Below are 26569 nucleotides of genomic sequence, written 5' to 3'. Positions count from 1 at the left end.
GATGAGTGGAAAACTACATTCAATTGTCCATGCCATGTTGCCGCTAGTCTTGCTATCCCATATGAGCAGGGGGGCTGTCCCAGTGAAAGGAAAGCCTTGTAGCTGCAAGGCTGGAGATGCTGGTGGGAGGGTGGGGCAGCATTGATCTACAAAGCCAGAATGCGCTCAGTCTTAAATCCATGGGGCAGCCCTGCCCCATACCCTAGGTCCATGCACAAGTGGAGTCCGGCGTCCCTGATGGCTGTCTTGCCCCGTAGGCTGACTTCACCCAGGACACTGGCACTGGCATCTCCTGTGCACACACCTGGGGGCAGGACAGAGGTGGCAAGGCAGCTCCTTGCTGGTTCCAGGGCTAAGACTGAGCACATTCTGGCTTTGATGGATGCAACCAGGTTGTAGATCAGCGCCACTCCCCCAGCACCTCCAGCCCTGCAGCCATGAGGCATCCCTTTCAACAGGACCGCCCCCGCCAGCCCACGAAGTATAGCAATGGCCGGCGGCAATCTCTCACCCTCCCATCACCCCTTCCTAAGCTCGGTGGAAGGAAAGAGATGGAAAGGTGAAAGAAGGAACGGAGGGAGGGAGGAATGAATGCAGCAACGGAGGGAGGAATGGAGAAACGGAGGGAGGAAGGAACAGAGGGTGGGAGGGAAGGAAAAAAGGGAGAGAGGAAAGAAGTAACAGAGGAAGGAAGGGAGGGAGGGAGGAAGGAAGGAACAGAGGAAGGAAGGGAAGATGGGAGGGAGGGAAAAAGGGAAGAAGGAAGGAACAAAGGAAGGGAGGGAGGGTGGGAGGAAGGAAGGAACAGAGGGTGAGAGGAAGGAAGGAAGGAATGTAAGGTGGGAGGGAAGGAAAGAATGGAGGGTGAGAGGAAGGAAGGAAGGAATGGAAGGTGGGAGGAAGGAAGGAACAGAGGAAGGGAGGGTGGGAGGAAGAAAGGAACGGAGAGTGAAAGAAGGGAGGGAGGGAAAAAGGGAGGGAGGAAGGAAGGGAGGAAGGAACAGAGGAAGGAAGGAACAGGAAGGAAGGAACGAGGGTGGGAGGAAGGAAGGAACACAGGAAGGGATGGTGGGAGGAAGGTAAAAAGGAAAGGAAGGAAGGTAAATAGATTATAATGAGAAGGAGGAGGGGTCTGCGGGAAGTCCTGCCTTAGCACTTGGCCACGAGCAGCCCTGCTGCCCTTTCACCATCCCTTGTTCCCTCCTCCTGACTTCTCCTGGTGTTCACCCATCCTATTTATTTATTTTTTTATTTATTTCAATTCCATTTATATCCCGCCCTTCTCCGAAGACTCAGGGCGGCTTACAAGCTTAGCAGTAGCCTTCATTCTATGTATATGCCTGCTTATTAGGGCTTTCACACACCCCCAAGCGGCATTATTACAGAGTCAGCTTAATTGCCCCCAACAATCTGGGTCCTCATTTTACCTACCTCGGAAGGATGGAAGGCTGAGTCAACCTTGAGCCTGGTGGGATGCGAACCTGCACTAATTGCAGGCAGCTGGTGTTACTTAAGGAGGCATTAGCCCACTGCTCCACCAAGTTCAGTTCCTATTGCTGAGGATGCTTTGGTTACACACATTTTGCCCTCCTGCACATACCATAAACAACTTGGCCAAGGACAGCGAGCACAGCAGCAGCAGCCTCGAGGAGGTAAGCACAGCTGGGCGCTTCCTTGGGGAAGTGCGGTTAAGCTAGACTGGGCTGCGGGGTCCCTGAACCTGAGGACTGGGCGCTTGACCTCTGCTGCCCAAGGCTCTGGGCAGCCCGTGCCACCATCCTGGGGCCCCCCCTGCATGGCCTGAGAGAGACAGTGAGGCTCCTCCAGTGGACCATGTCCCGGCGCTCACCCCTATCCCACCCTCCTCCACTGGAGACCCTTAGATCCGCCCCAGTCCTGCCCAGGGACCCGACATGAGTGACGTTGAGCTGGCCACGCCCATCCAGTAGGTCACACCCACCCAGTAGGCCATACCCCACCCCCAGGGCAACCACAATGCTGATGCAGCTCTCAATGAAATTGAGTTTGACACTCCTGTTCTAAAGGATAAAGTTTAAAATAATCACAAAAGCATGAATACCTTGCTCTTGAAAGGGCCAGAGGAGATGCTGATAAATTCTCTTTTGGGAAAGCCGCAGAAACTGAAGGCTTACCATTCTGCCATTCTTCCAGTCTGCTGGTTTCTTCATATGGTCTCTGCAAAAAAAAAAAGCAGCTGTGCTAGAAAATTTGCTAAGTTCCAGAAAGGTGGAACATATCCAAATAGTAGTAGTAACTTACCATTTTCTCTACAATAAAAAACATTCCATTTTGGTCCCAAAGCTTTTCTAAGGGATTTGTACAGCCTTCATCGATCAAATGGACTTGCAGGTCAGTCTAATAAAAGAAACAAGTTGTTTCCATAGTATTTTTCTCAGTCTAAATTTAAAAATAATTTGACTTACAGAACCATACATTTATGCACTGAAAGTAAGGAAGGCATATGTATAGCAATTTGCATTCATGCACATCCTTTTCTTTGCAGCATAATCTTATTTCAAAGTAGCAGACATCAGAATTTCAGACCTGATTTTTCCAGTAACTTTCTATGGTCTGGGATCCCTTAAGTGATGACAGAGGATAAAGACAGTATGAAGAATGAAGATACTTTTCCACAAAATTATATTAAGAGTTTTAATGTTGATACATGCATAACTTTGCAATCGTGCTTTATAGCAGATTCCAGGACTTATGAACAGTTTTTCTCTAGCAAAATAAAATGCATTTAAAGAAAACAACCATAAAGCTGTATAAAAATAATATAAACCAAGCTATAGAGTAAAGAGAAAACAAATATATATTTCCTTTCATAGAATTTATTCAAATTAATTGTATCAGCAGTCCAAATTTGCAATTTGAATTATACAACATATCTGTCAAAAATGACTTGTCATTTTTATTATACTTATATCCTATCTTTCCTTCTGGAGTACATACATAACATTACCTCTCCAAATTTATCCTTACAACAAGAAGGAACAATTCTCAGATTTAAAAAATAAAAATAAATTAAATTTCATTCAGCATTATGTATTTTTCCCCTCCTAGAATCTATATCTAATGTTAAACTTTTTAAAATTTTAGCATTTCTAACGTTCACTATCTTTAACTTCACTCTCCATTTCGTGTAAACTAATACTACGTTTGAAACAGTTAATAAACATACCTCAAAAGTAGAGGGACCAGTTCTATTATTCTGCTTTCCTTCCTTATATACTCTGAAATATAAATAACAATTTACTTATTTTTTCCGAATGCTGGAAACAAATCTGAAGACCAAAATAAAATTAATCCTAGTAGAATTGTTAAAATGTAAACATTGATTAAACACTGACTGCTCTTTAGAAGGCCAGATTCTGAAGTTGAAACTCAAATACTTTGGCCATCTAATGAGAAGGAAGGACTCACTGGAGAAGAGCCTAATGCTGGGAAAGATTGAGGGCAATAGAAGAAGGGGACGACAGAGAATGAGGTGGCTGGATGGAGTCACTGAAGCAGTAGGCGTGAGCTTAAATGCACTCCAGAAGATGGTAAAGGAAGGCCTGGAGGAACGTTGTCCATGGGGTCGCGATGGGTCGGACACAACTTCGCAACTAACAACAACAAAACATTGCTGAAGTGCTGTTTGCCATTAGATGTGCCTATATACATATACTAATGTTACATCAATCTACCATGAAGCAACCTAGAACAAAATTTAAAAATGTTATCCATCTCCTTCCTGCTGCCCGTTCCACGGAGAGAGATTTTTCCACAGACTGGAGGGGGTTAGTTTTGAGTCATTCCATGTCAAGTGGTCTGATTTCAGAAAAGTGCCCCACTCAACCATCACGGATTTCAATGAAATTTTGTGTGAACATGCACACATGTTCCCAATGAACATTGGTAAAGTGTTGTTTGCCAATGCAATACTTGCGGAGATATAGTCATTTGTTTGACCCCATACCGCAGCCTTTTACAGTATGAGGTTCCAGCAACTTTGAGACATAATATCTCCGGCAATATTTTGTTGAAAGAAACAAAACTTGGCCATCTTGCACAAGTTTTTGTGCTCTATTAAACAAAATAATAAAAACATTCTCATGAGTGATCTCCATCTAGATAATCTGGAGCAAATTTGGCTGAAAATATTGCAGCTCGCAAAAAAGGTTAAAGTTTGCCTTTTTATATCTCTGGAAGGAAAGATATGATAAACGTGAAACTGCGCGTAATAACTTAGCAACACAAGGTTTTAGAACATAAAATTTCATTCTCCTACTGCTTTCCAATAGTTTACAAATTGAGTGTAAAGCTGATGTTTTGTAAAAATGCCAAAAATAGAGTATTTTCAGCCCGCTTTTACAAAAAAAAAAGACTTTCTGGAAACTCTGTTAAATCATTCTCATTAGAAAGAGCATGTTTCAAACCCCCTAAAAAGTAGGGTTGGTTTTTCATCGCTGACGTATAAAGCCCTAAAAATAGGGACAAGTTGAGGACGTTGCTATGGCAACGTCATTTACGTCAACATGCATTCTTTTATATTGTGCCGTTGTCATTTTATTTATGCTGGAATTTAAAGTGTGTAATTCCTTTCTTGCATGCTATATGAATCTACACTAATGACAGCATTAAATCTGCTGTAAGTACTTTAGTGACGCCACACATTAGCATGTTGCGGCTATAGGATTCTGTAGTTGTCATATTTCTGTCATAACATTAGAACCTTATATAACTTCTGTGTTTCAGATTTTGCAGTAATACACTTTATATTATTGTGAATTTCCATAATATGCGAAATTCAACTGGCAATCCTACTTTGCCCAAATGCACTGTTAGAGAAAAACTGTCGTCAATTTGCCACCATGGTTCATTTCATTCTAACGAAATTGGGCTGCATTATGTGCACAGTTGTCCGCTGAAGAAAAAATATTCATTACTCGGTGATCGGAGGTTGAGCTCACAGACGATGACCAAATCGGCTTGCATCACAAAGCGATGTATCTGAAAAAGTACGATATGAAGCAAAGTCGTGCTGCAACCCATTTGACAAACAAAATCCCATAGCTAAACATGGGCTGTTGAAAGTTGATCTAACCATGTCTAATGATTTAACAAGTGGCAAAAACAAATGTGAAGCCGGGTCAAAAAATTTGTTCCAAGTGTAAAGCCAAATACGTTTCCATGGTCCAAAGCACGGCACTCTTCATCATCAGATAATTACGATATGGACATTTCGGACACTGTTAATCAAAGTTTGACCGATTTAGGGACTTCGTTAAAAATTCGGAAGTTGAGCAGTAGGGATAAACTGGCTATGTGAAACGAAAAATTGAATGCATGCAGAAAGTGATAGTAGACAAAATAACTTTAGCCACTGGAGTAGCAGCTGAAGATATTGGGCAAACTAGCAAGTCTGCTGCTAAAGAATGCCAGAAATGCCAGGATTATGCTGACTTAATCAAAGACATGAAAACGGAAATTAAAATATCTGATAGATCGACGAAAGTTCAATTATTGACTTTGGCTCCAAAGAGTTGGTTGATACCGGTGACAGCAAAAATGTTTGGCGTTTCAGAACGTATGGTTAAAAAGCGAAGAGGCATTTGTGCACTACCAGATGCAAAAGTTGGCAAACTGTTGCCAAAGGAAATCACCGACAGAGTTCGAGATTTCTACAAGGATGACGAATTTAGCAGGATGTGCCCGGCAAAAAAGATTGCATTTCCATTCGGCTTGATGGCATCAAGGTTCACAAACAGAAGTGGTTGCTACTGTGCAATCTGAAAGAACTGTATGTGGCATATCGAAACAAATATAGTGCTGAAATTGGTTTCTCCAAATTTTATGAACTCACACCAAAGTCGTGTGTCACCATCTGTGCCTCAGGCACATATTCCATCTGCTTTTGCACCATTCATCAAAATGTTAAGCTTATTCTACAAGATGCCAACACTGAAGAGGACTACAAGCTGCTCTTGAGAAAGGCAGTTTGCAATCTGAACACCAAAGATTGTATCTTGCAGCAATGCCAAAACTGCCCTGATGAAGAGGCACTGATAGCACATTTGGACGAAATATTCGAGGATGGGATTCGGAAGAATCAACAAAATTCAAACAATGGGTTCATACTGACTGTGAAACACTGGAAACAAATGTTCTCACTGTTGATGGTTTCATCGAAAAACTCGCTACCAAAACATGGAAACTGACTGGCTATCACTTTGTTTCAAAACATCAAAGCGAATATTTGAAGTCGTTGAAAGCCGGCCTAAAGGAAACCAAACTGATTGTACTGATGGATTTTGCGGAGAATTACTTGTTTGTTGTCCAAGATGCTGCTGGGAAAATTCATAAGCCACAGGGTATCCGTTCATCACTTATTATGTTGATAAAAATGGTGCGCTGCAAATTGTCAACTGTTGCATAATTTCTGATCATATGCAACATGATATAGTTTCCGTGCATGTGTTCATTTGGAAGTCGATTTTGTTCTTAATGACTAAAACGAAGATTACACTTTAGCGACGGTTCAGTGGTGCAATAAAAAAAAATTACAAAATTTTTTTGGGGGTAGGGCCAGCTGTCAGAGCAAGCGGCTGTGTGAATGGGCTTCTCTGCATCGCACAGCCTCTCACCCAGTGTCTGCAGGGGCTCTCCGGAGCCATAGGAGGTCCTGGAGGGACAGCCAAAGTTGCGGGCGTCCAGGAAAACCTGCATGAGCGGCGTCCCGTATTGGGGATCCGGAGAAAAACCCGATGCAAGCAGACCGGGGAGAAGGAAGCCGGTAATGGCCGACACGAAGGTCTGACAGAGGGACGGAACTAGCATCGACCTAGTGCAGGGGTCGGCAACCTAAAAAAGAAAAAGAGCCACTGGGAACCGGTTCCATCACAAATTAAAAAAAGAGGGAGCCGCGTGCGTGTGTCCATGCACGCGCATGCGCAAAAAGGTTTTTTGCGCATGCGCGGACGCACGCGGCTGCCATTTTTAAAAAAATGAGATGGAACCGGTTCCCGGTTGCCCGATGGCGACGGCCCGTCTGCAAAGCTGCCGCTTTCGGCAGCTTTGCAGACGGGCCGTGGCAGCTTCCTGAAAGAGCGGCGCCCCTGCCCATTCCGAGAGGTGCGCGCGCACCTCTCCGAACGACCGGAGGTGCGCGCGTACCTCCGCGCGAATGGGCAGCGGTGCCGCTCTTTCAGGAAGCCCGCCGCGGCCCGTCTGTGAAGCTGCCGAAAGCGGCAGCTTAGCAGACGGGCCGCGGCAGCTTCCGCAAAGATCGGCGCCCCTGCCCATTCCGAGAGGTGCGCGCGCACCTCTCCGAACGACCGGAGGTGCGCGCGCACCTCCCCAAACCTTTGGGGAGGTGCGCGCGTACCTCCGTGCGAAGGGGCAGCGGCGCCGCTCTTTCAGGAAGCTGCCGATCTTTGCGAAAGCGGCAGCGTCCTGAAAGAGCGGCACCGCTGCCCGTTCGCGCGGAGGTACGCGCGCACCTCCCCAAAGGTTTGGGGAGGTGCGCGCGCACCTCCGGTCGTTCGGAGAGGTGCGCGCGCACCTCTCGGAATGGGCAGGGGCGCCGATCTTTGCGGAAGCTGCCGCGGCCCGTCTGCTAAGCTGCCGCTTTCGGCAGCTTCACAGACGGGCCGCGGCGGGCTTCCTGAAAGAGCGGCACCGCTGCCCGTTCGCACGGAGGTACGCGCGCACCTCCCCAAAGGTTTGGGGAGGTGCGCACGCACCTCCGGTCGTTCGGAGAGGTGCGCGCGCACCTCTCGGAATGGGCAGGGGCGCCGCTCTTTGCGGAAGCTGCCGCGGCCCGTCTGCTAAGCTGCCGCTTTCGGCAGCTTCACAGACGGGCCGCGGCGGGCTTCCTGAAAGAGCGGCACCGCTGCCCATTCGCGCGGAGGTACGCGCGCACCTCTCCAAAGGTTTGGGGAGGTGCGCGCGCACCTCCGCCCATTCGGGGAGGTGCGCGTGCACCTCTCCAAACGGGCGGTGCCACTCTCCATTTGGAGAGGTGCGCGCGCACCACTGCCCGTTGGAAGAGGTGCGCGCGCACGGGCGGCTGGGAGCCGCAAGAGACGGCTCAAAGAGCCGCATGCGGCTCCGGAGCCGCAGGTTGCCGACCTGTGACCTAGTGGAACAACGGTGAATCGGATCTGACGGAAAGTAAACCCAAAATATTACATTTAAAAAGTGAGAGGAAGCAAGAGACTCTAGCTAGAAGAGGGTGCCTTACCGAGAGGGAGTGAGTGGTAAGAGAAACGACAAGAGATAAGGCGACAGACGAGAGCGACAAGAAGAGGAAGCCAGGAAGTTAGATCGTAAACTAGTTGTGGGATCAGGCGAACGGACAGAAAGGTAACGGGAAAAGATTTTGAGCCTTGGAGACTGAACTTTAGAGAAAATGAGTGTGGATTATAAGTAGAAGGAAAGTGAATAGTTTGGGCAGACTTTGAACTTTTCTTTTATACAAGTTTTATTGATTTTTTAAATATTTACATATACATGTATTTGTGAAGCAATATGGTTGTTGGGTAGTCAAAATAACAAATAACAAGTTGTAAATAGTTCAGGTTACATCAACAGGGATTCCCTCTCTGATTCCCTTAGTTATCACATGGTCAAAATAATCAAGTTAATACACTTCTAGTTGTACCTATATTTTCAATATATTTTCACTAATACATATCAATATCCTGTTTTTAAATTTTATCTAATTGCAATAAAATATTCTAGAATAGCCTATAGTATACAAAAGAAAACTTAATTTTTGGGTAACCCACAATTCCCTATTTCAATAAAGAATAATTCTCTTGTCTACAAAACTTACATTGTTCGTTACAAAACATTCTTATGCTTTACCATTAAAGTCTAGTTTTCATCTTAACAAATCAGCAATTAGAAGTATATTTTTTATCTCAACCATTCAACAATTATTAAAATACTGTCTTTTATATATAAAATTCTAGATTCTATAATATAGTTCAAAAGTAACAACTAATATCTTCTATGTCATCTTAACCGTACATCAATTGTTAAAATACTCTTTTGATATATCATTCCAATTTCTATTATATAGTTGAAAATTATATTCTAAGATCTTACTTTTATTTTCTCTTACAGATCAAAAACTAAATATAGAATCAGTTATATTTTTAGAGATTCCCCTTAATCCATTGAAAGGTATTTTTATACTCTATGTTTAGGAATTCCAAAAAAGAAACAAGTTCAGTTTTTTAAATCTAACTCTTGCCTTCCTTTTGTGCCAACCAGGCTTCCCACTTGGCATCTTATCTTCCTTTCTTCCTATAGCCCTTATCCAGGGAACGTATCCAAATGTCAATTTTGCAAGAAAAATGTCCCCTTTGTAGCCATTGTATTTTTGCTTTGATAGTTCACTTTTTGATGATTGATGTAATACAAGTTGTCATTAAATCAGTCAAGTCTTTTTGTTCTTCCAATTCTATCTAGGTTATGAAGAGTAGTAGCTGGTATTATGGTTGTCATTTGATTAGTTGAATTCTCAATATAATGTATATGAAGGCCTTTAGTGTCTTCACTCTTAGTATTGCTTTCTTCAGGTGCTGTTGCTTTTTGAGTTGTAAGTTTTATAGTTGCCATTAAAGTTTGGACTTTAAGGTTTTCTATAGGTTGCTTTTGTTGTTCTTTGAAATCTCCTCTTTTAGTGTTAGTTTCCACTTCTTCTTTTGGGTTATCTTTTACTCATTTAAAGTCAGAATTTGATTTGGTGGCTTTGAGTTGTCAGATTTTTCTTGCAGTTTGGCTTTAATTTGCTCTGGCATTGCCAAAATCGTGTCCAGTATCAATTTATAGTCAAGTGGTGGGATATATTCATCCATTTCGTTATTGTTTGTAGCTAAGTCTTCCATGGAGGCTATTTTAATAAGAATCAAGGATTATCCACCTCCAAAAGTGTTGTTTTCAGTGCCAGGTGTTCCCACACTTATCTTTAAGAATAATGTCAAGGACAGCTCTGTTATTCAGTCAGCTCTCACAACAGAAAAAAATAAATTTACTTACTGTACCAAGTTTTGCCACAAGATGTCATCAATAACATATAAAATGCAATGTAAAAACTTTCTTTTCTTTGTTTTTCCCCCCAAATTAATATAGAACTTTTGTAACATTAGTCCAATTTTTTCCCTTAATTCACAGCTTAGAGAGAAAATAGGATAGTGGATCCCCAGCAAAAAATAGCTTTTTAGTAAATACAGATGAAATTGCTTAATTTCTTTGCTGAATTAATTAAATTTCTTTTAAAGCTCTAAGGCAGACATGTCAAACACAAGGCCTGGGGGCCGGATGCGGCCCACGAAGTGGTTTCATGTGGCCTGCGAAGCCATCCTGGAAACAGTGAGGGAACGGCCCCCACTGCCTTGGCCCTGACCCAGAGACCCTCAGATCTGACCCACTCCTGCCCAGGCCCCCATAGGCACCCTTGATGCATAGGTCATATGCACTCTAGCCATGCCCACCCAGTAGGCCACGCCCACCCTGGCCATACCCACCTGGCCCCTTGAGGTCAACCGCAATGCTGATGCGGCCCTCAATGAAATTGAGTTTGACACCCCTGCTCTAAGGCTTTAAGATTTGTTCCCAGAGTAGATATTCGCCGTTTTCTCAAAAAATGGAGAAGGAGATTTTCAGGAAAGTCCCACAGGAAGATGGTTAGGGGAATAGGAAAGGTAAAGGCTCACCCCGGTCCCCCAGATTGCTTCTTAGTGCTGGGTAGTGCTTTTGGCTTTCAGCAGGGAGTGGTTTAGTGATCGGCCATCTTTATGGCTGGTCTCTTCTTCTTCAGGCCAAAGGAGACTGTTCCGGATTCAAGCTGCTGCTCTTCCGCAATCGCCCCTCGGTAATCACCCCTCCAGGGCGATTTTTGACCCTTTTCAGGGTTCTCCAAAACACAAAGAAACGGACGGCAGGAAGCGGACTGTTCTTGTGCGTCCGGAAGCGACGTGCGGGCGAACCGGAAGCCAGACATTGAACTTTTGATCTAAAAGTCACAGGAGTATAGCGGATCCAAGATGGAGAAAGTGACACAGCAACTTTAGGACTACAGTTTGGATAGTGAGATACCTACTGGCCATTGGCTGAAGAAGAAGATAGAAAAGGAGCTACAAATCCAGAGTTGAAATTTAAAATTAAATTAAAAAGGAAAGTGACTTTGATGGGACAGGAAGATAAAGGTGATATATAAATATAGATATAAAGACACATATAAATATAGATATATAAACTGACTGACAGCTGTATTCGTGAAATAATTATATTGCTGCGATTGTTGATTGCTATAATTGGATAAATTAATAGAATTGAAATAATTAAATAGCTAATTAATTAACTACTTGATTGATAGATATATAATTTAATTGACATATTGATAAAATGAGGACCCAGATTGTTGGGGGCAATAAGATGACTTTGTAAAAAATGCCGCTTGGGGGGGCCCGAAAGCCCTAATAAGCAGGCATATACATAGAATGAAGGCTATTGCTAAGCACATTGATTTGTGCTTCTTAAGATTGTAAGCCGCCCTGAGTCTTCGGAGAAGGGTGGGATATAAATGGGATTAAAATAAATAAATAAATAAAATAAATAAAGGATTACTTAAGGTTAAAGGAATTAAGTATTTGTAAAGAGTGGTATCAACTGAGTAACATCTTGGGGGTTTGTTTGAATTTATTAATATCATAAGAGTTACAATAGATTAAAGATAGAGGGTAGGGTGGCTGTTGACCTCGATATATCTCCCCCGAATTAGGAAACTGAAAAGGAGGTAGTGGTGGAGGGAGATAGAGGGGGGAAAAGAAGGTGGAAATATCCCATAAAGAGTATCTTTATAAAAATCTGGTTAAATATGACAAGCATACCGAACTTAACAAAGATCAGTGCAGGAAAGAGGGCAGCGCCACAGGGGTTAGGGATGTCTTCAAGCCCTTCTAGTCAGAAGTCCATTGATGATATGCTACAAAGAGAAAGGTCAAATTCTTTTAAAGATCTACAAGCCCTTCTGAAAAATATGCAAGAAGCAATATAATTTTTGAACCATGAAAAGATGAAAAAAGAGATGAAGAAAGAGATAGACCAAGTGAGAAATCATACTGGTGAGCTCAAGGAAAAAATACAAGCAATTGATGGTAAATTTGAGGTGATTCAACAACAATTAATAAAAAATGAGCAAAGACTACAGGAAATGGAAGTAAGAATGGAGGAGGAGAAGAAAGTAGAGGAATTAAGTAAAACAATAATCCGGGTGAACAGAGAGCTCAAAACAACAGTGATTTTCCTGGAAGCGGAGAAAGCCACCCACTAACTGCGCTTTCAAAATGTTAAGGAAAAAAAAGGTGAGGACCTGCCGGATATGTTGGCAGACTTAATGGTGAAAACACTAGGCATAGGAAAAGATGAAATGTTGGCAGAAATAGATGAGATATATAGGGTCCAAACTAATTATGCGAGGAAGCATAACCTCCCGAAAGTAGTACATGTGAGATTGGTTAAAAAATTGACCCGGGATGAATTATTACATAGATCAAGAGAGGAGCTGCTAGATTATGGAGGACAACAAATAACAATCCTCAAACAAATACCTAAAAGAATGAGAGACTTGAGACGAGGCTACCAATTTTTCACATCGAAACTGAGTAGATACAATGTGAACTTTAGATGGCTGACTCCAGAAGGCATCCTAGTCACATGACAAGACAGAAGGTATAGCTTAGACTCGATAGACAAGGCAGAAGATTTTTATAAGCTCCATTTTAACAATGAAGATGAAGTAGAAGACCAAGATGGAGGGGTCATAAGAGAAAGGGATGTAAGACAGATGGCTATAGAAGGGAAGGTACTAGGAACAGAGGATAGAAGAAATAATTCTGGAGAGACTACAGAGAAGTATGAAGGCAGAGATAAAGAAACAAAACAGATCCGCACAATGAGAAGCACAAGACCCAGATATAAGTAAAATAAAGGAAGAAGAATGTAGGATTTTGTCATTGAATATTAATGGTTTAAACTCGCCAATGAAAAGACAGAAAATCTTCAATAAACTTTTTTGTCAAAAATTAGATATAATAGCAATTCAGGAAGTTCATATAAAAGAACAAAAATACCTGTTAGACCAGCCAAAATTAGGAAATATATTTGTATCATTAGACCAACAAAAAAAGAGGGGGGTGGTATTATACGTGAATGAGAAACTGGTAGCTGAACAAATTTATAAAGATAGAGAAGGTAGAATATTGATGGTAGAGGTAGAAATAAATCATAGGAAAGTTGTGATAGTAAAAATATATGCCCCGAATGGAAACTAAGAACAGTTTTTTAAAACTTTATATAACAAGATACATGATATAGATTATGACGAGATCTCTGTGTTAGGAGACTTCAATGCTATTATCAATAATAATTTGGATTACAAGGGTAACAAGACCAGGAAAAGGAAAAGAAGAATACTACCAAGATCCTTCTTTAATATGGCCAAAGACCTAAACATTCAGGACATATGGAGAGAAAGGAACCATGAGGCAAGACAATACATATATTACTCAAATTGGCACAGCTCATGGTCTAGGATCAACATGGTGTGGATGTCAAGGGAAATTAACTCTGAAGTTGAAGTGCGTATAGAGACAAGCACCTGGGCAGACCACAATCCTGTGAAATTTAGCTGGAAAGGGTCCAAAAAACCATCTAGATGGACTATGCAAAGGTCAATATTAAAAGAAGATGACTTCAGACTAAAGATGGAGAGTGAACTGGACTTCTTCAAAGAAAATAAAAATGAAGACACCACTGTCCAAAACCTTTGGGACACAGCTAAGGCAGTTATGAGAGGAGTAGCTATAGCATATATGGCGAAAAAGAATAAGGAGAAAAAACAACAGAAAATGTTAGAAGGGGAATACAAAAGATTAGAAGCAATACTCTGAAGGGATTTTATTATGCTTAAGGTTGATGTTAGTAATATTGATATTAGTAGTGATACTTTGTAATCGTCTTTATATGCAAGCAGTTTTGTAGGTGCTTTATATTGGGAAATTAGTTATATAAAAGCAAACGTTTCATGCTTTAGGTACAGGTGATTGCTTACATGAAAACAGCATGGTAAGGGGAGGGGGGAAAGTAGCTGTGGTGGAGCCTGGGTTGTTTGTGTATGAGTCATCATCTAGGAATTATTTTTCTGTACCTTTTGGTTCCTAGTACCAAGACCAGATCTCTTTGTTCTGAAGGGGTATAAAAGGTGGAAGACATCTTTCCTGGTTGTTGCCTTCATCTTTCTACCAGCCACGAAGAGAGATGTGGCCATCCAACTCTATTTTGATCAAAATAAAAGATGTTTGCTTGCTGAAACCTCGGCTCAGGAGTTTCTTTTGGCTCTCTTAAATTCCTGAGTAATGCTGGGGCAATTGTGAGGCTAAGTGTAAAACCTTACAACTCCAACAACAACCATAAAAAAGAATGTAAAACAACAAATGGACTTAATTAAACACAAACTTAACATCTTAGAAAAACAAAATTTAGCACAACAGATAAGACGTATAAAACAGAATTTCTTCGAAAATGCAAATAAACCTGGTCGATGGCTTGCACATAAATTGAAAAAACAAAAGGAGAAAAGTTGGATTAGTAGATTACGAGATGACAAAGGGAGAATACATTATCAAGAAGAGGAGAAAAAAATTATAGCCCAGGAATTCTATGAGAAATTATACAAGGAAGATAACCAGGAAATTGAGGAGAAAGCAGAGGAATGTTTCAAAAAAGCAACACTACCAAAAGTTACAGGTGAAATTAAAAATATGTTGAACGAAGAAATTAGGATGACAGAGGTGATTACGGCCATTAACAAACAAAAAAATAATAAACCATCGGGTCCTGATGGCCTTCCGATAGAAATCTATAAGGAACAACAAAACATTTTAGAACAACCTTTATTGGATGTGTTTAACGCGGTCCTGGATGAAGCAAAAATCCCAAAGTCATGGTCAGAGGCGAATATTGTTCTGATCCCAAAAGACAATACGGATCATACATCAATCCAAAACTATAGACCAATATCTTTACTTAAGTCTGATTGTAAGATATTTACAACAATTATAGCTGAGCAATTAAAAAGGTTTTTAAATGACTTTATACACATGGATCAGAATGGATTTCTGGCCAAAAGACAAACTAAACATAACATTAGGATAATATTGGATACTTTAGAATACTACGAAAGCTAAAATAATAATAAATGGGGAAGCAACCAGGAAATTTCAAACACAAAAAGGAACATGACAAGGATGCCCTTTATCCCCATTACTATTTATACTGACGCTAGAGGTCCTAACGAGGATAATTAGAAACGAACCGCATATAAAAGGATTGGAAATTTAAAAAGAAATATTTAAACTCCAAGCATTCGCGGATGATTTGGTCTTTATTATGGAGAAACCACAACAATCGGGACCGAAACTGTTGGAAGAACTAGATAAATATGGAGAAGCCGCTGGGCTGAAAATAAATGAGAATAAAACTAAAATGATTGTTAAAAATATGATGAATAAACAGAAAGAAAACTTGGCTAGGATTAAAGGTAAAGGTTCCCCCGCACATGCGTGCTAGTCGTTTCCAGCTTCGTTTCAAAGCTGAAGAGCCAGCGCTGGTCCGAGGACGTCTCCGTGGTCATGTGGCTGGCATGACTAGACGTCAAAGGCGCACGGAACGCTGTTACCTTCCCACCGTAGTGGTCCCTATTTTTCTACTTGCATTTTTACATGCTTTCCAATTGCTAGGTTGGCAGAAGCTGGGACGAGTAACAGGTGCTCACTCTGTTACGCGGCACTCGGGATTCAACCCGCCAAACTGCCGACCTTCTGATTGACAAGCTCAGCGTCCTAACCCACTGAGCCACAGCATCTGGCTAGGATTATGAACATACAAATAGTTAAGAAGATAAAATACCTAGGAATTACCATTACGGCCAGAAGCACCTCAATCAAAGAAGACAATTACAACAAAATAGTGAAACAAATAAAAGAAGACCTGGAAAGATGGGAAAACTTTAGCCTTTCATTGTTAGGGAGAATTGCTGTCATAAAAATGAATGTACTACCTAAAATTCTATTCCTGTTCCAAAATATTCCTATACAACTAGATCAAAGGTTTTTCGGGAACCTGAACAAACTGACACTAAATTTTATATGGCAAGGGAAAAAAACAGAGGATTAAAATGAAACTCTTGCAGGATGCTAAAGAAAATGGAGGGTTTGGACTACCAGACTGGGAAATATATTATCATGCAGCGGCGCTAACCTGGATTAGAGAGTGGATAATTTTAAGGAATAAAAGACTATTAATTTTAGAAGGCCATGATTTGCAATTAGGCTGGCACACATTCCTATGGAATGATAAACAAAGGCTATATCAACATTTCCAAAGCCATCGAATTAGACAAGCGCTACTCAAAATTTGGAATAAAATTAGAAAACAAAATTATATTAAAGTACCAGTCTGGTTGTCCACCCTGGAGGCTATAGCTTACCCAAATTTGTTCAATTTGGAGAATAGCACTAGGTATAAAGATATTATGAATGATGTGGGAGAATTGAAATTGAGACAGGAACTAGAGCAACAAGGGATAAAATTGGAATGGTGGGCTTACTTACAGATACAAACACGATATGGGAAAGATAAGAAAGAGTGGGGGGTAAATATTCAAGAAACTGCACTGGATAAAATCTTATTGGGGGCAGATGAGAAGCAAATAAGAAAAGTGTATAAATTGTTATTGCGGTATAAAATGATTGAAGAACAAGTCAAAAAAACGATGTTGATATGGCCTAAGCATGTTGGACATAGTATTGATCTTGATGTATGGCAAACACTTTGGTATAGAAATAAAAAGATAACGCTGGCCACAGCTTACAAAGAAAATCTATATAAGATGTTTTACTGGAAGCATCTCCCACCAACACGGCTAGCTAAAATGTATAAAACAATATCCTCCAATTGCTGGAAATGTTCCCAAGAATTAGGCACCTATTTTCATGTATGGTGGACCTGTAATAAGACGTAAAGGTATTGGCAAAAGACATTGCTAGAGGAAATATTAGGATGGAGAGTAGAATATAGGGCAGAATCTTTCCTGCTTGGCATAACAAAAGAGAAACATAGCAAAGAAGAGTTACATTTAACAATACATATCATCACAGCAGCGAGAATGACATTCGCCCAGAAATGGAAAGATAGTGAAATACCTGACGAGAATGAGGTGATAAAAAAATATGGGCATGCACAGAAATGGATGAGTTAACTTTGGAAATAAAAAATAAAGATCAGTCAGAGTATTATAAAAGTTTTACCTATGGTAGGAACAGAAAGGAAGGTCTTAATAGAGATATACAAGATGTTGAACTTAAATAATACTAGAATAAGGTGGATGATAAGATCAAATATTTTATAATTGTATGTAAATGATATGTATATAAAATGTATATAACATACAAAAAATGATGTAAGACAAGAAGGTATGTTAGACCGATAACACCATGTCCAAAGTTTTTAAATATTTTAAATAATAAAATTTGTATTAAAAAAATTACAAAAATTTTGTCAATCTGTGCAATCACAAACATGATTTTGAAATTGAGGGCGAATGGGATTTTTTCAGCACGAGTCACGGCAAATCACCATGAGACAGAGTTGGCGGCATGACTAAACATTTGGCTGCTTAAGCCAGACTCCAGTGACAATCAACCGACCAAATACTGATGCCTACAGATCTGTTCAACTTTTTTGAAAGATGTCAAGTTTCCGACATATGGGCTTTTCAAGTGACTCTGAGGCATTGTTTACATTAAAAGTCCTTTATTAGCCTAATACACCGGCAAATGCTTGCTTGAAGGAAGCTGGAATCTGAAATCTCCGCCCCTTGTACAATATATTAAAACACCTTTCTAATTTTGTCATTAATAATATTCTCCAATTAATTTAAAGAATCAGTTTCCCTTCCGTTAGAAAAGCCGCCAAGATCTTATCTTCTATAGTTAAAAATGGCCTTGAAAGGTGCAATCCTACCCATCCCCCCTCCCAACATTAAACTAACTTTCTTAAAGCAATACACAAGTTTAACATATGAAACGGCTACTTCTTCAAGTAATAACATTCGATGTTAGCAGCGTTGACATCCGCCCCCCCTTACAAAAAGGACAGATCCTGTAATGTAAACAAAACACAAGTTAGGAACTGGCTTTTGGTTTGCTAGGGTGTTTCTCATAAAACCTTTTGATAAGTCTGTCAGCTTTCACATCAGTAGATTTCACCCAAATGGCTTCAGACAATGGGCATCCCTTCCATTGTACTAGGTATTGCAATTCTGTCCATTTTAGTTCACTGATACCTAAGATGTCAATGTTCAGTCTTGTCATCCCTTGTTTGACCACGTCCAGCTTTCCTTGATTCATGGATCTTACATTCCAGGTTCCTATGGAGAAAAAATCTTTACAGCATCGGACTTTCCTTTCACCACCAGACACATCCACAGCTGAGCGTCCTTTCGGCTTTGGCCCAGTCGCTTCATTCTTTCTGGCGCTACTAGTACTAGCCCTCTGCTCTTCCCCAGTAGCATATTGGACGCCTTCCGACCTGAGGGGCTCATCTTCCAGCGTCATATCGTTTTGCCTTTTGGAACTGTCCATAGGGTTTTCATGGCAAAGATACTGGAGTGGGTTGCCATTTCCTTCTCCAGTGGATCACGTTTTGTCAGAACTCTCTGCTATGACCTGTCCGTCTTGGGTGGCCCTGCACGGCATAGCTCATAGCTTCATTGAATTACGCAAGCCCCTTCGCCACGACAAGGCAGTAATCCATGAAGGGGTCTTTCCCTATGGCTACACGGAAAGGAGTGTAGCTGGTGCTGCTATGTACTGAATTATTGTAAGCCACCTCTGCGAAAGGGAGGAGGTTGGTCCAGTTTGTTTGTTGGTAAGAGACATAGCATCTAAGGTATTGTTCCACCATTTTGTTGGCGGATTCTGCGGCTCCGTTAGTAGCCGGGACTTGAGATGATCCAATTAATTTAAGAACATTTCTCCAAAATTTCGCTGTGAACTGCACCCCTGTGTCCGAAATTATTTGCTTCCCATGCTGGGACCAGCAACAAATGAAACCACAACTGTGCTTATGATCTTAAGTTTCCTTCAGACCTGTGAATATGGGGATTGGTTGAAAAGTTACTTTTTCATCATAGTTGTAACTGTGGTCACTAAACAAGTCAGTCACCATATGAGGACTACCAATAAGCTATACAGGTTCCAGCCAATGTTCCCAATGCATCTTGTAAACTACTATAGTTCTAATATCTGTCTACAGATAGACAGATATTAGATTTGCCTAATTCTTCCTGTAACACACAACTTTCCACATGTCTGAGGCTTTTGAAATGCATATTGGATGAGACCAGGTGAAGCCGATCCTTTACTGGGCTTCTTATGGCTGAAAATATACTGCTCAAAAAAATAAAGGGAACACTTAAACAACACAATGTACTGTATTTAATAGTAGGATGTCTTATTTTCTATTCCCTTTATTTTTTGAGCAGTATAGAAGTCTGAACCATAACTTTATTTATAAAGTCCTGACAGAATACATACATACATACATACATACTGTGGGAAATCAGCCCTCCCGAAGGAAATATTAAAAGGGCAGAATATATTTCCCTAAAGGATTTTAAAAGCAGAAACCAACCCTGCCTCCAAGTCTCTCTGTCTCAAGCAGAAACCAAGTCTGCAGAATTGCAGATGATAATCTTGTCAGAAAGACTGGAATCAGGAAACTGGGATTAGGAAGAAAGATCCCTAGAATTAACACCAAAAATCTAAGAGTCATCAGCCCCAGCCCCAGGGAAGCAGGATATGACCCTTGGGACATAATAGGATTAACCCACCACCATCAGAATACCAGAAAGGCACACTCAGACTCAGGTCAAAGTTCATGCTGCAGGAACAACTCCAAACAAAAGGCTCAAGAGGGTATAAAAACCCACTCCCTACATGTGCTCACTCTCTTTTGTCTTCCAGAGCCATCTTTCTGTCTGGCTCTCCTCTTCAATAAATTGCAACCTTCTTTCTAAAGCAGTCGCCATGTTGTTTATTCCCAGCTTGGACTGAACCATGATGATGACTTTTCCTTCGACAATACATACATACATACATATATTTCCTTTCTTTCCCTCTTTCTTTCTTATGCTGCCCATCTCCCCTTTAATGTGACTGGCCGTTTAATGTTAAAAGATTCACAAAGAATCAAAGTCAATTCAAAGGTAACAGCTGATTCTGTTTGAGTTTTGGGGGGGCATTCAGTCAGGGCTGACTCCTGCTGATTATCTAGATTAGTCCCTGCAGTTTTCTTAGCAAGATTTTGGAAATGGCTTCCTTCAGCTTTCTTCCTAGGGTTGAGAGAGAGTAACTGGCCCAAGATCACCAGCTAGCTTTGCCCATGACTTTTTCTGACTTTTTCTAAAACTTCCCAATCTAGCCTACTGCCCTAGGATTTCTTGGGAGTGTCCCATTCAAGTATTAGCCAAGACTAACCCCACTTTTTTATAAAACAAAGATCAACTAATTTTTCTTTCATTCAAACTTTTGGCCTGTGTATTTTCTTTAATTGGTTATACTGTGTAAATCATTCCTTAGATAGCTTTACCAAAGAATAAACAGAGGCATAGAATCAAGATCACACGGTACTGCTTTATAAAACCCTAGTAAGACCAGAAAGGCTGTGTGCCAAAGAATTGAGGCCTTTGAACTATGGTGCTGGAGAAGACTCCTGCGAGTCCCTTGGACTGCAAGGCGATCAAACTGGTCAGTCCTAGAGATCAACCCTGACTGCTCTTTAGAAGGCCAGATCCTGAAGTTGAAACTCAAATACTTTGGCCATCTAATGAGAAGGAAGGACTCACTGGAGAAGAGCCTAATGCTGGGAAAGATTGAAGGCAATAGAAGAAAGGGACGACGGAGAATGAGATAGCTGGATGGAGTCACTGAAGCAGTAGGCATGAGCTTAAATGCACTCTAGAAGATGGTAAAGGACAGGAAGGCCTGGAGGAACGTTGTCCATGGGGTCGCGATGGGTCGGACACAACTTCGCAACTAACAATAAGAAAACATTGCTGAAGTGCTGTTTGCCATCAGATGTGCCTACAGTTGCAAGAAAAAGTATGTGAACCCTTTGGGATTACGTGGAGTTTTGCATGAATTGGCCATAAAATGTGCTCTAAATGTCATGTAAGTCACAACAATAGAAAAACACAGTCTGCTTAAAATAATACTACACAAACATTAGCTGTTGTCATGTTTTAATTGAACATAAGATGGAAACATTCACAGTGCAGGGTGGAAAAAGTATGTGAACCCCTAGCCTAATGACTTCTCCAAGAGCTAATTGGAACCAGGAGTGAGCCAACCTTGACTCCAATCAGTGTGATGATATTGGATGTGTTGCTGACAGCTGTCCTACCCTTTAAAAACACACACCTGTTTTGGGTTTACTGGTCTCAAGAAGCACTGTCTGATGTGAACCATGCCTCGCAGAAAAGAGCTCTCAGAAGACCTACGATCAAGAATTGTTGACTTGCATGAAGCTGGAAAGGGTTACAAAAGTATCTCCAAAAGCCTTGATGTTCATGTGTCCACGGTAAGACAGACTGTCTACAAATGGAGAAAGTTTAGCACTGTTGCTACTCTCCCTAGGCGTGGTCGTCCTGTAAAAATGACTGCAAGAGCACAGTGCATAATGCTTAATGAGGTAAAGAAGAATCCTAGAGTGTCAGCTAAAGACCTACAGAAATCTCTGGCACATGCTAACATTTTTGTTGACACATCTACAATAAGGAAAACATTAAACAAGAATGGAGTACATGGGAGGACACCACGGAGGAAGCCATTGCTGTCCAAAAAAAATATTGCAGCACGTTTGAAGTTTGCGAAAGAGCACCTGGATGTTCCACAGCACTACTGGCAAAATATACTGTGGACAGATGAAACCAAAATTGAGTTGTTTGGGAAAAACACACAACACTATGTGTGGAGAAAAAAAGGCACAGCACACCAACATCAAAACCTCATCCCCACTGTGAAACATGGCAGAGGGAGCATCATGGTTTGGGGCTGCTTTGCTGCCTCAGGGCCTGGACGGATTGTTGTCATTGATGGGAAAATGAATTCCAGAGTTTATCAGGACATTTTGCAGAAAAACGTACGACCATCTGTCCGCCATGGATGATGCAACAGGACAATGACCCAAAGCATACAAGTAATTCAACAAAACAATGGCTTCAACAGAACAGAATACGCTTTCTGGAGTGGCCCAGTCAGAGTCCTGACCTCAACCCGATTGAAATGCTGTGGCATGACTTTAAGAGAGCGATTCACGCCAGACATCCCAAGAATATTGCTACACTGAAACAGTTTTGTGAAGAGGAGTGGTCCAAAATTACTCCAGATCGTTGTGCAGGTCTGATCTGCAACTACAGGAAACGTTTGGTTGAGGTTATTGCTGCCAAAGGAGCGTCAACCAGTTATTAAGTCCAAAGGTTCACATACTTTTTCCACCCTGCACTGTGAATGTTTCCATCTTATGTTCAATTAAAACATGACAACAGCTAATGTTTGTGTAGTATTATTTTAAGCAGACTGTGTTTTTCTATTGTTGTGACTTACATGACATTTAGAGCGCATTTTATGGCCAATTCATGCAAAACTCCACGAAATCCCAAAGGGTTCACATACTTTTTCTTGCAACTGTATATACATATACTAATGTTACATCAATCTACCATGAAGCAACCTAGAACAAAATTTAAAAATGTTATCCATCTCCTTCCTGCTTATTACAAGCACAGAGGAAAACACAAGACAACCTTACATCAGTGGCCCCCCCAAACGTTTGGGTACCATGGGCCCGTTCCATGGAGAGAGATTTTTCCACAGACTGGAGGGGGTTAGTTTTGAATCATTCCATGTCAAGTGGTCTGATTTCAGAAAAGTGCCCTACTTGACCACCACAGATTTCGATGAAATTTTGTGTGAACATGCACACATGTTCCCAATGAACATTGGTAAAGTGTTATGTTTGCCAATGCAATACTTGCAGAGATATAGTCATTTGTTTGACCCCCATACCGCAGCCTTCTACAGTATGACTCTGAGGTTCCAGCAACTTTGAGACATAATATCTCTGGCAATATTTTGTTGAGAGAAACAAAACTTGGCCATCTTGCACAAGTTTTTGTGCTCTATTAAACAAAATAATAAAAACATTCTCATGAGTGATCTCCATCTAGATAATTTGGAGCAAATTTGGCCGAAAATATTACAGCTCAAAAAAAAGGTTAAAGTTTAGCTTTTTATTTTATTTTATTTTTATTTATTTTTTTATTTTAATTCCATTTATATCCCGCCCTTCTCCGAAGACTCAGGGCGGCTGGAAGGAAAGATATGATAAACATAGGCTGGATGGAGTCACTGAAGCAGTAGGTGTGAGCATAAATGGACTCCAGAAGATGGTAGAGGACAGGAAGGTCTGGAGGAACGTTGTCAATGGGGTCGCGATGGGTCGGACGCGACTTCGCAACTAACAACAGCAACAAAGTAAGACCACACCTGGAATATTGCAACCAATTCTAGTCACCATACTACAATAAAGATGTTGAGACCTTGGAAAAAGTTCAGAGAAGAGCAACTAAAATGATGAAAGGCCTGGAGACTAAAATATATGAAGAATGGCTGTAGGACTTGGGTTTGGCTAGTCTAAAGAAAAGAAGAAACAAGAGATGACCTGATAGCAGTATTCCAGTATTTGAGGGGCTGCCAAAAGAGGGCATCAAACTATTGTCCAAAGCACCAGAGAGCAAGACAAGAAACAATCAGTTGGAAACTGATCAAAGAGAGAACCAACCTGGAATTAAGGAGATACTTCCTGACTATGAGGACAACTAACCAGTGGAACAGCTTGCCTCCAGAAATCATGGGCACTCCATTACTGGAAATTTTTTAAGAAGACGCTAGACAGTCACTTGTCTGAGATGTTATAAATTCTCCTGCTTGAGCAGGGGGCTGGACTAGAAGACCTCCAAGGTCCCTTCCAGCTTATTCTATTCCATTCCATTCTATTTTTTCACACAGTTGTAAATTGAACTTAATGAATTGTGTATGAAAGGGACACTCCCCAAAGTGGATAAATCCCAACCCCCCCTAAAGAAATGGAAAAAAACTGATTTGATTTAATATAATAAGCAAATGAAATTAATTACAGAGTTTAGTACTTATTCTTATGGTATTATATGTTATTCTTTATTGTGAATACAGGTTACCAAATTCACCAAAACAATGTGAACTTCCATTAAAATCCAACCAAACATATTCATAAGTTACTGGAAAATCATACTCAACTCCCCTCCAACCTTTCTAAATGGGAACTGAATACAGGTAGTCTTCAACTTACAACCATTCATTTAGTGATCATTCAAAGTTACAACAGTACTGAAAAAGGTGACTTATGATTGTTTTTCACTTACAACCTTGCTGCATCCCCATGGTCATGTGATCAAAATTTGAACACTTGGCAACTGCCTCATATTTATGTTTGCAGTGCCCCAGGGTTATGTGATCACCATTTATAACCTTCTGACAAAAATGGGGAAGCCAGATTCACTTAATAACCATGTTACTAACTTAACAATTGCAGTGATTCACTTAACTATGGCAAGAAAGGCCTAAAATAGGGCAAAACTGAGTTGACTTAGCAATGGAAATTTTTGGCACAATTGTGCTCATTAAGTCGAGGACTGCCTATATAACTCTCTTCTGGTACATTAAAAATACGATTTAGCAGTATTTTTCAAAGAGCCTTTGCACCATATAAGGCTTTGTGTTGCATGGGGTCCTTCCCATTGCATCGCACACCTGAAGATATTTTCAATCCATCAGTTGAATGGTGATTGCATACAGCAGGGGTGTCAAGCGCAACATCATGTGACATATCACGACTTTTGTTCCATTGCTGGCAATGGAGTGGGCGCGGTTTCAGCATGACATATCTGGCCTGCGGGCCGGCAGTTTGACACCCCTGGCATACAGGTAGTACTCGAGTTACGACTACACGGAGTCCCAATTTTCTATTGCTAAGCAAGTTAGTTGTTAAGTGAATTTTACCCCATTTTCCCTTTCTTGCCACAGTTATTAATCCCTGCATTTGTTAAGTGAGTAACATGGTTGTTAAGTGAATCTGGCTTCCCCACTGACTTGTCCGAAGGTAGCAAAAGGGGATCACATGACCCCCAAACACCACAAACCATCATAAATATGAACCAGTTGCCAGGTATTTGAATTTTGACCACATGACCATGAAAATACTGAAAAGGTTGTAAGTGTAAAAAATGGTCCTAAGTCTCTTTTTCAGTGCAATTGTAACTTTGAAATGAAGTGTTGTAAGTCAAGGACTACCAGTATTAGCGTTACTAAGAGCTGGAGAGAAACCATTAAAGCCTTCATCCTCCACTGAAAGCCACCACGAATTCCAGACCACTCCAGTATTTTCATACCCAGCCTTGACAGGACCGAGGTAAAGGTAAAGGTAAAGGTTCCCCCGCACATGCGTGCTAGTCGTTTCCGACTCTAGGGGCCGGTGCTCATCTCCGTTTCAAAGCTGAAGAGCCAGCGCTTGTCCGAGGACATCTCTGTGGTCATGTGACTGGCATGACTAGACGCCAAAGGCGCACGGAACGCTGTTACCTTCCCACCGTAGTGGTCCCTATTTTTCTACTTGCATTTTTACGTGCTTTCCAATTGCTAGGTTGGCAGAAGCTGGGACGAGTAACAGGTGCTCACTCTGTTACGCAGCACTGCCAACCATCTGATCGACAAGCTCAGCGTCCTAACCCACTGAGCCACCGCATCCCTTTTGAGCCACCAGACAGAACCTGGGTTCAAATCTCCACTCAGAATTAAGCCATGAATGTCCCTGTCCAGGAATCGAATGGGTCGTAAAAATTATAAAATAACGTAAGTACATCAAAATCTGGGTAATTTAAGTTTACTAGGTGTTTTTTATGAAGCAAAGGAGCCCCAGCAGAAACCTGAATGCAATTATTTGAATGGGAGACTTTGTTAGCAAGAGAATAAAAATAAAACTAAATCATAATAATAGCCCTATTTTTACAAGGTTAGCAAGGCTCACTCCTGGTGTTTCACTTTTTCCTCTATTTTTATAATCATCCGTTAAGCTGGAGCTCAGCTCTACCGTTCAGCCTACCCCGCTGGGTTGTTGTGAAGATAAAGTAGGGAGCTAAAATCCTTTTTTTAACAGTTCCAAGATTAGAGGATGACGGGCCCACTTACTGCAGAAGGAAGCTGTGGAAGCGGAGAATCTCCTCCTGCTGCAGCCGGGAAGCCATTCCGAGCCTCGCCGCCCCAGATACGGTCAGCAATCGGGAGCCGCACGCATGCGCAGTCGCTTCTTGTAGCTCAAACTTGCGCGCCAGAAT

General features: G+C 41.3%; 1 protein-coding gene across 1 annotated transcript in view; it reads right to left on the bottom strand.

The window, feature by feature from the left end:
* The window catches only part of ZWILCH (zwilch kinetochore protein), a 96433-nt gene extending 69937 nt beyond the window's left edge, over nt 1–26496 (bottom strand). Inside the window, exons 1-4 of the mRNA XM_081337297.1 lie at nt 26424–26496; nt 3206–3257; nt 2281–2376; nt 2081–2196 (exon numbers count right to left, since the gene is read on the bottom strand). Of these exons, the coding sequence (XP_081193423.1) occupies nt 2081–2196; nt 2281–2376; nt 3206–3257; nt 26424–26479 (320 nt within the window). The 5' untranslated portion in view covers nt 26480–26496. The remainder of the gene's footprint in view (nt 1–2080; nt 2197–2280; nt 2377–3205; nt 3258–26423) is intronic.
* Between the last annotated feature and the right edge of the window lie 73 nt (nt 26497–26569).

Source organism: Vipera berus (genome assembly GCF_964194415.1).
Source record: "Vipera berus genome assembly, chromosome: 12".
NCBI lineage: Eukaryota > Metazoa > Chordata > Lepidosauria > Squamata > Viperidae > Vipera > Vipera berus.
The sequence above is the reverse complement of the archived record's forward strand: the minus strand, read 5'-3'. Positions and strand labels throughout refer to the sequence as shown.